General features: G+C 49.9%; 1 protein-coding gene across 1 annotated transcript; it reads left to right on the top strand.

The window, feature by feature from the left end:
- The first annotated feature begins 447 nt into the window (after positions 1–447).
- On the top strand, positions 448–5,392 carry ATOX1 (antioxidant 1 copper chaperone). The gene is made up of 4 exons (XM_057409589.1): positions 448–557; positions 1,684–1,759; positions 3,007–3,164; positions 5,169–5,392. The coding sequence occupies exons 1-3, from the start codon at positions 552–554 to the stop codon at positions 3,135–3,137; spliced, it is 213 nt and encodes a 70-aa protein (XP_057265572.1). The 5' UTR covers positions 448–551; the 3' UTR covers positions 3,138–3,164; positions 5,169–5,392.
- The last annotated feature ends 4,471 nt before the right edge of the window (positions 5,393–9,863 follow it).

Below are 9,863 nucleotides of genomic sequence, written 5' to 3'. Positions count from 1 at the left end.
CGCTGTCAACCCTCACACCTCATGCTCCATGGCTCTTCCCAGCTCCGCAGCCCCTTCCCTGTGCTGATCCAGGGTGCTGAAAGCCGGTAGGGAGCCACACCAATAAAAACTTTCTCCACTGCTTTCTCCTTACCCCTTTTTGGCATCTCATGCCTTCCGATGGCTTCAGACTTACTCCTACCTCGGGCTTCATCCTACTGGAGATGGCATCACTGCAGCCACATCCTGGGAGCAGCGGCATTTTAGCATCAGAAAACTGGGAAGATGAACATAAGCGCAAGAAGCGGGGATGTGCTTCAGCAACATTCACTCCTAACAATTAAACCAGCGTCCCCGAAAGGCTCCTAAAAGCAGCTCGGTCAGTGCCGAGAACAGGCCAGGGGCGATTTGAGGGGTTCCCCGGGGAACGGGGCGGGCTGCGCGGGGCCGGGGGCGCTGTGCGGGGCCGGCGCTCAGAGCCCGGCATCGGCCTGGAGCAGCCGGGCGCGGCCCGCCCCTTCCTCTGCGCCGCGCCGGGAGCCGGGAGCCGGGATCCGCCGCTGCGCTCCGCCATGCCGGTGGGTGCCGGGCCTAGGGCCGCGGGGCGGCTGATGGCGGCCCGCTCCGCACAGCGCCGGCGCCTGGCGCATCGGGGCAGGCCGGGGCCGTGTAGGGCCTGTATGGGCCCGCGGGACGTGGCGGGGCCGGCCCCAGCGCCAGCGGAGCCGACGGGGCAGGGAGGGAGCTGGCCGGTACCGGGAGGAGCCACCGGGCCGCGGGGGGGACGGGACTCCCCGCTGGGACCCTCCTGCTGCTCCGATCCGATCCCGTGCTCCCGGGAGCACGCTGGGCGTTTGTAGCGTAAAAAGCAGGAAAACACTGGTTACACAGCAAAATTCCAATGGGAACCGCCATTCCCGAGCTGCTGTTCCGGGCGGAGCGTGCCACTGAGGGTTTTTTAGCCTCTCGATGGGAGGGAGCAGAGGGTAGTTTGAAATAGAAAGAAATATGGGTAGCAGGTAGCAAAGAAGAAGAAGACGACCTTATTTTTATAAGGAAAGTAAAAAGCATGTGCAAGAGAATGGGATTGGGATCTGTCTGGTGCCAAAGGTTGAAAGCAATGGTTAGTGTTACAGGCAAGCACGTTTCTGTTGACCCAGTAGTGACCCAGTGTTGACCAGTAGTGAAGATAACACTGGGGGCCCGCTGGAGTGAAGGGGTGATAAAACAGCACTAATGGTCCTTAAATTTCAGGTTAGTTGATATTTCTATGAGTTTATTATGTTGGGGACAAGAGGCCTTGAAGGCACAAGAAGAACAGGATGGGCAAGCCTTGAAAACCTTGCAGACCAGATCAGGACAGTGGGTCGCTGGAGGCAGAACACTTGCTTCTCTGGAGCTTCCCAAAGAAGCTTTCAGAGACCCACAGAGGTGGGAACCTGTGCTGACCCTGAAGGTGGCCCTGCTCTGTGTGATGGCCAGTCAGTCTCCAAAGGGTCCTCATAATTATCCCTTGATGAAAAGCACAAGGATTCTATAGGGAGGAGTACCAAGAACTCTCGATACCCCTTAGTGGCATGTGTGGACCTTTTGGCTGGGGAGGATTTATGCCCATCTCCCCCAGGAAAAAGGCTGCTGTGGAGGATGAGTGCTTGTGGTGTGTTGCCAGCTTCACCCTCCCTGACCCCTCACCTGTCTTTTCAGAAACACGAGTTCTTTGTGGACATGACCTGTGAAGGCTGCTCCAATGCAGTCACCCGTGTCCTGCAGAGGCTGGGAGGTGAGTCCGTGCTGGGTGTGTGACAGCACCAGCTTTGGGGCAGGATATCAGTGCCTGGGGATCCTCCATCTCGCAAGGGTAAAAAGCTGAAAGTGGCAGGTTGGAAACCTCTGCTCCCACTCTGCTCTGAGCCTGCTGCTTACTCAGTAATGAGTCACTGATTGTTGGCAGGACTTGTGTGACCATTGGAGAACTGTCAAGGGGAGGAGAAGCTGCCATGGCTGCAGGGGGCTCTGAAGCACCAGGGCCTCATCCTGAACCCTCTGGGAATGATACTGCTAGACCCCTACTCAGGCTGTCAGAAGAAAGTGACCTCCCTGGATGTCCTACCAGGTGGTGTTTCCAAGGAAGCCTGGGGTGTCTGTGGTGCTTCCCTAGATGTGTCATCAGCAGTCCTAGTGAAGAGCTGCTGAGCAGAGTGTTTGGTGGTTGCCTGCATAGCCTGTTTTTAATACCACCTGGAAAATTATAGCTTATACCTCCTTTATGCTGACATTACCAAGAGAGAGGGATGTAGCCTTTACTCACTTGTTGTAAGGACTGGTCATCCTGCACCCCTCTCCTTATTGTGTAGAAACAGCTTTCAGTCACAAGGTGAAGGCCTTGCAACTTCTTTCAGACCTCATTACCAGGCTGTAGCGATCCCACTTCCTCTGTGTGTGGTTGCCAGAAGCTCCATCACTCTTCAAACAAGGCCAATACCAGCCTTGTGATAGAGACTTCATGTCCTTTCACTGTGCTGAGTGGCTCACCCTTATTAGCCACTGGGAAATCCACATGTGAAAATGTCTTTTCCCTCCTCCTACTTACAGCTGTTAGCTGGTGCCACCACTGAGGAAACCTGTCCTGACCCTGTCCTAACCCTGCACTATTAGTTAGTGCCTATCCATGCTAAACCACAGCACAGGTTGAGCTGGTTGGAGATTATAATGGTTGGTTTACACTTAGCTCATTCTGGTTATTGTGTGAGTGATTGTGTTGATCCAAGGTGGAGTGAGCAGATAAAAGCAGTTGAGAAACTGCAGTGCCCAGTGCACATCTGCAGGAGATCTGGCTTCCTTCATACCACTGCTGGCAGAACACCAGTTTGGTTTTGCTGGCTGGTGGTGGTATGAGGGTTTGCTGGCAGGAAACGTGTACATTTGACTGATTGCCTTGGGAGCACAAACGTGTGAAGGTGAGTTTTCCCTGTGCTCACACCATTTGGCTGCTTCTAGCTGTGCAGGATTGTTTTCCTTTGTTTGTAGGTGTCCAGTTTGATATTGACCTGCCCAACAAGAAGGTGTGCATCGACTCAGAGCATAACGTTGACACCCTACTGGAAACCCTAAAGAAGACTGGAAAGAACACTTCCTATATTGGGGAGAAGTCCGCGTAGTAGCCTTGCCTGGTGTGAGGAGGCTAGGTATATAGCAGGTGTATGAAATGCTGGAGAAAGATCTGACTTCTTTCCAGTTCTCCCAGTAAAACAGGCTGCTTCCTGGGAAGCACAAAGTAGTAAAGACCTGCAGGTCCAGCTTCAGCAAACACCTCTTTATCAGAGATGCAGTTGGACCATATACAGCCAGCATCCCTTCTGTGTGGGACCACTTAGCTACTCTGCAAAGAACACGTGATCCCAACCATGGCTGTAGTGGAAAGGTAGAACACAGCCTTTGTGCCATGCCCAGTTGAACCTAGAGTTTGACAGAGCATATTATGCATGAAAACAAATCCTAAAGACATTCACCAGCTTACCAGAGAGAGTGGTGGCCCCCAACAATACCAGGGAGGGTGATGGGACACAAAGACCCCTGTGGGTACATGATGCAGAGGTTTGGTTGATAGCACATGGACCTCCAACGTTGGATTCTGTTGGTACGGCTACTAAACTCAAGAATAAAAAAAGATCAGCCCCCTGCTACCTCAGGGATGTGAAATGTTGGGTGTCAGAATAGCTCCCAATGTACACAGCCCCTGGATATCTGTCACAAAGACAACCTGTGCCCATTTTCCACAGTCTCAGCACTACATCTGGAGAGGGACTTTTTATGAGGGCATGTAGTGACAGGACAAGGGGGAATGGCTTTAAACTGAAAGAGATTAGTCATTAGGAAAAAATTCTTCACTATGCGGGTGGTGCAGAGAGGTTGCCCAGAGAAGCTATGGCTGCCCCATCCCTTGCAGTGTTCAAGGCCAGGTTGGATGGGGTTTGGAGCAACCTTGATAATGGAAGACTAAACTGGGTTGCTGCCCATGGCAGGGGCTTGGAAACAGATGATCTTTAAGGTCTCTTCCAACCCAAACCGTTCTGTGATTCTGTATACAAAACTTTCGTGACCATGAAAATGTTTTTGCAGACAGGGTTCAATTTCAGTGGAAAAGACTGAAGTAGGAAGAGAGGGCTGCCCACTCACTGTATGTACTGTTTTTTAATGTCCAAGGTTATTATACTGCATCTCTTAAGAGCTTGTTTCTGCCACTGGAGCTTTCTAATCCAACAACATTGTTTTAAAATAGCCTACTTTGATCATCACAAATACCCAGCATGGATGCACTGAAACCAGTTCATGCTGATTTAATTCCCAGTCAGTAAATTAAATCAGGGATTTACACTAGCAGGAATTAAACTGATACAAAAAAGAGTTGAGCTGGGACTGATATGCCTGTGCAATAGAGCTGCATTTTTTTTCATAGACTAATTTAGCAGATTTAAAGTCTGTAATTTGTATCATTAGAGCAAGCTCTCAATACTTAGAAATAGTTTAAAATCTCAGCTATAATCAGATAACATTGCTATTTGAAACAGAGGGAGAAGCATGCTCTGAATTGATTGGTGCCTCAAATAGTTTTGAGCTCATAGTACTGACTGCAGGAGCTGTTTTCAACTTGCAGAGACTTGTGGACTATGTCTGAAATGCCTGCAAAAGTTAACCCATCAAAGCCAGACTCAAATCATGTGGATGTGGCCCTTTTTTTCCCCAGCCCTTGTATACTTCCCTTGTGTTCCATCAAGGCAGCTATGGAGTCAGTTCAGCTGGCCGATCTGGCAGAACATTTCTGTCAGTGCTTTTGGTTTCCCATTGGATTTGAACTGAAGCGAGTTGACTTACCTAAGGACTGTGAGATCCAAACCAAAGTTGAGGGGTGGCTGAGCTGCCCTTGCTAGTAGTCTGCTGCCGGATCACTTCAACTGTCGTGGGGAAAAATACCAAGCTTAAGTTTTACAGCACATTTCCCTCCATAGGGAATATTTTTAGGGCTTCCTCTATAAAAGGAGGGGGGGAAGTTGCAAATCATTGTCATAGAGTCCAGGTGGATGACTTTCCTTTGGCTGATGACCGGCAGAGGGCATCTTTGTATAACGTTGTCTCCCCTGTGCCTTGGTATTTGTTCCATTTATTTACTTACGTACTTAATTATCTTGCAGGAACTCAAACATGACTTCAGCAAAAAGATGGCTTAACCTTTTGCATATCTCCCAACTTGCTCTGATGTTTGACCTTTACTACCCTGCCAGATGCTGGAAGGCAGAAGGCTGGCAGGAGAAGACAGCTGCATCTTGGACTTTATACCTGGAGAACTCCAGGGGAGGTTATATGCTGCTTCTAGTCCCACAGTAAATTGAGGTGCTTCTTCTGTTTTTTCAGTGCATGTCTATGTGTCTCGTGTGTCTTTGTACTGCTTTAAGTGGTTTTCTGTGAAAGAGATAGCTCTTAGGGATGGGAAACTACCCATTACATGCAAGGCAGGTCTTCCTGGAAACTGCATTTATTTTAGGAGTTGAATGCAACCTCTGTCTAAGGGACATGTCGCAGGAGAACTGAGACTGAATGTCACTTAAATTTGGGGAATCTCTGTCTTGGTAGATTTCTTCCCATTACAGAACAAACTCCATTTGGGATGCAAGTGCTGGGAAGAAGGGACTCTTGGAGCCCCTCTAAGCCAAGGATAACCAAATGTCCTTTTGAGCTAGTTGGGGCCACAAGGCAGAGGTGTGCAGAAGACAATGCCTGTGCTGATGAGAAATGCAGAAGATGGAGGAAGGAGAAGGGTGTGGGAATCAATCCAAGATCTCTGATTTCTCAGCCCAGTGACCAGTGTTACGGGCTGTACTGTTGCCTTGCCCTATGCCCATTTATTTAATTCAGGTTTCAAGCCAGTGAAGCAATTGCACGTGTCTGTCCCAGTCTGCTGTCTGTCATTTCACCTGGAGGATGTCTCCCATGCCTACATGTGACTTGTTCTACAGAAAGAAGAAACAACTAAAATTTGAAGGAAAAGATTATGTTTAAGAGATTTTTCACACTTGTACAATGAGACTACTTTTGACATAGTTGCAATTTATTCTTTCCTAGAGTGGTTTAGTACTTCAGAGTCCCTTACCATTACAGTAATGGTATTACCATTTGTACCACATTTAACTGCTGTAGATGCACTTGCAGGGGCTGGAGACACTTCAAGGAATCTGTGGCAGACACTTTTTATTACTTCTAACTTAAGGGAAGCTAAAGGATAAACATGTAACATCACTGCATTATTTTCTTGCATTAAAATGTCCCAGTGGAAGGAAGTTTCCTGATCCAAGGCCCAGTACCACAACCTATTTCTGCTTTGTGCCTGTGCACTCAGATGCACAACATGACACCTCCAGGGTCCCGGGTGAGTGAGTGAATCCCTTTCCCTAGCTTTCCCTTGCTGGTCTGAGCTGGTGTTTGCCAATGTTAGTTATTATTTACTGCTTTCAGCTTCCTCCCAGGCATGGCCAGTGCATCCACTAGCAGCTGGCTGCCCAGTGGCCCAGCTCTGGTGGCACTGGGCTGGGAGAGGATGTGTGCTGTTAGTTTGGCATGGAGCTGGATGGCTCACAGAGGCACGGCTGGCCTTGGAGCCAGCAGTCCTTGTGGCACTTGCTGTCTGCCAAACAGGACTGGCAGTGCTGTGCCCATAGAGGATAACTCCCAGTCTGTTTTGCTGTGAACCAGGCTGCTCGTCCTTGATGTGTGGGCTGCAGCTTACGCTATCCACACTCCCGTGGCTGCTGTGCTCCCTCCTCCCTGCTCTGCTGAACTGTCTGTTTTGGTTAAAGCCTGCTTATCTCTGAGCCAGACAAGGAAAGGCTTCTACCCACAGTCAGCCAGGAGGTTCATGCAGATACCTGAAGTTTTAGTACCCATCTGCAGGGCTGCAGCCTCCTAAGCCTCCCCTCTGCCATTCATTGGTGGAGGGGATGGACACTGCTTTAAGCTCTTGCCTGCTGCAGAAATGACATTACAGCTTTCCACTGCAATTTCCATTTTGCAATGGAATTTTGCAATTTCCATTGCAGTGGAAATTTGCTATAGTGATGAGATGGGATCACCCCAAGCTGGCTGCAGAGTTTGGTGGGGATACTCACTGCCCAGAGGAGAGGAGCAGCCCTTCACAAAGTGCCAGGAGCTGGTCTCCATCCACCAAAGCAGTGATGTCCAGACAGGACATCTATTCCCCTCCTGGTCCCCGCCCTGCGCTTTAAGAAATGCCTCTAACTCCCTTGCAGCAAGCCATCATGAAACTAGGCAGCTGTGCTCTACCTGGCCATTAGTGTCATTTACAGTCCCTATAATTTCCCTGTGTGCACAGGGGCTGCCCACAGCCACTTCCCTGAGGTGTCCCTGCCACTTGCTTTCTGATGGAGACCGTGTGTGTACAGGGTTTGTGGGCTTTTATACCTCATGGCTCATAGCATTTGATGTCCTGCTCCTCACTTGCTGTTCCAGAGCAGAGGGAACAGAAGGGTGACAAGTCTGCATAGGCCACCTCTCTGGTGCCATACCCTGAGGATGCTGATGGGAGTGAGCAGTTGGGAAAGTACCAAAGGCTTCCATGAGCCCTTCCTTAGGTGGCCCCAGTGCTGAGACCCTCCCATCACATTCCTCTTCCTTTCCCCACATCCACTGGAGAAGAGATGGGAGCTGCCAATGTTTCTTCACCAGCCAAGAGGAGGGAAGTGCTGTGATAGTTCCTAACCCCAGCAGTCCAGGCACATATAGTGGAAATACCAAAGAACCAGGACAACTCCTATTAAGGAGGGCAGGAGGATGATACCCAAGCTTCTGCTTGTTTTCTCCACCAAAAGCCCAGCAGGGCAGCACTGTGTGTGCTCTCCCATCAACCATGCAGGCTCATCAGTGAAAGAGGGCATTTCAACCAGACCAGGCAATCTGCAGAACGTTTTCTGCCTGCTTTCCTTTCGTGTGGACAGATAAGGTGTTTGGGTAAGATGACCTGGTGGTCCTGCCTCCTCAGCACTCCTGAATCAGTGGCTCTGCAGGAGCTCAGAGTGCCTCCCAGAAGGCCACCTCTCTGTGAACATGCAGCCAGAGCTAGGTAATGACACCCTGAGACTGTCCTTGCTTTGGTATGTGGGCTGCCTTTGGGCCGGTTACAGCTGGCCTAGGGAAGTTAGGAAGGATGGTTGAGTCTGAACTGAGCAGCAGACCTGCAGGGTGGCTGTCTGAGAGGCTGATGGAAAAACACTGGGAGAAAAAACCAACTCCTTCATAGAGTCTGAAAGGGTAAGACAAGACCTAAGCAGTTTCTTTGCTCCACAACTGCTCAGCTTCAAGTCCTTCAAAATCTTTGTCAGGTTGCATGTCATCAAGAGGGACCCCAAAGAGCCTGAACAGATTATGTGGTCACAATAATTTCCACAGGAAACAATATACCAGACACTGAGGCTGCGTGGCTGTTTTCAGACATGGAAATGCTCAGTTTGCAATGCAAACAGGAAAGGGTGGCACTTGGAAAGGGAGCTTTCCTGTACCACAGACACCCTGGCTCTGCAGGACATCTCGGTGACCTGCTGGAAGAGGGACGTGTCAGGACAAGCAGCTGGTGAGGTGCAGTTTGGTGCTTTGCCATCCATGAAGATGATCCCCAGCAGCAGAATCTCACTTCTGGTTTCTTCACAATGTTCTCAGCCCAGCTCCAGCTGAACTGTGAGAGTCTGTGAACTGCCTCAAGCTGCAGCCCCAGTAAGAGCAGGGCAAACACAGAGGGATGGGCTTTAAAAGTTCCTTTGTTTCCCCTCCCCATGGTGTTTCCACAGGGTATTTGCTTTTGTCATCCACCTCATTGCATTGCACCATTGCCCTTCTCATAGTGATGCTCTGCTTCTAGGTGTCATTTTTATCCAGTGCCACTTTCACCCACTTTTTAGCCCCAATTCTGATTTCACTGCAAAATGCACAGCCTCCAAAGCTCAGTACTTCATCTACAAAAGAAAGAGCTGCCTTAAGCACCACTGGCTTTGGACACTTTCTCATTACCAGATGACAGGCAAGGGATGATTTTAGCCAAAGGAGCAGTTGTACTCTGTTGAACCACCCAGTAAATGAGAGAATTTCCAAAATAGCACCGCAGGCTGCAGAAAGCAGACAAAGGATGGGAGATCCCCCTCTGTGCCTGCAGATGGTGATGCCTGGTGGCTTGGAGAGGTAAATTGCTGTGAAATTTGAGGGTGGGAAAGAAGGGTTCAGTTTGCAACAATCCCAGGAATTTCACAGGCGTGTCGTGTCTGGATGTTAAGATTGTTACATGGGGGATTCATTACCAAAAGATGGGGATTTTCTAGTCTTACTCTGCTTCTAAATGCTTGCTGTAAGAAACGACCTGCCTCAGGCTTCCTCCTTGACTCACCTGCCTGCTCCCAGCCCAGGGATGGCAGTAGCTGGGAGCTGGAGGAGCACCATGACTGATGTTTGACTTGCAGGGAGGATCATACCCCTGTGCTTTCAAGGGTTAACATCCACAGTGTTGCCCTAACTTTGAGCTAGAGGCGTGCAGCTGGACCTGGAGGTCCCCACTGCACTGAGCTGAGTGTCTGTAGTCACAATCATCACCTTCCGTGTTCATGCATGTCTGCCGATGGAGAGCAAGCAGATAACATGGTCCCTTGGAGGGACTCAAGCTCCCAGACTGGCTGGAGAAGGCTTGATGGTGCCTGAACTAAATGCACTGGTCTTGCATCTTTTCAGTAAGGTCTACATAGACCCAATCTTCCTTGTCATGAGGCCACAGCCAAGCTGAGGCCACTACCACAGGTGATGCACTGAGCTGTCCTGATGCTTGCTGCACTGACATA

The sequence above is a fragment of the Pezoporus wallicus genome, unplaced genomic scaffold, assembly GCF_028554395.1.
Source record: "Pezoporus wallicus isolate ANWC-B61680 ecotype Strahan unplaced genomic scaffold, APGP_CSIRO_Pwel_v1 contig_8166, whole genome shotgun sequence".
Classification (NCBI taxonomy): Eukaryota; Metazoa; Chordata; class Aves; order Psittaciformes; family Psittacidae; genus Pezoporus; species Pezoporus wallicus.
This window is presented reverse-complemented; position numbering and strand designations above follow the sequence as displayed.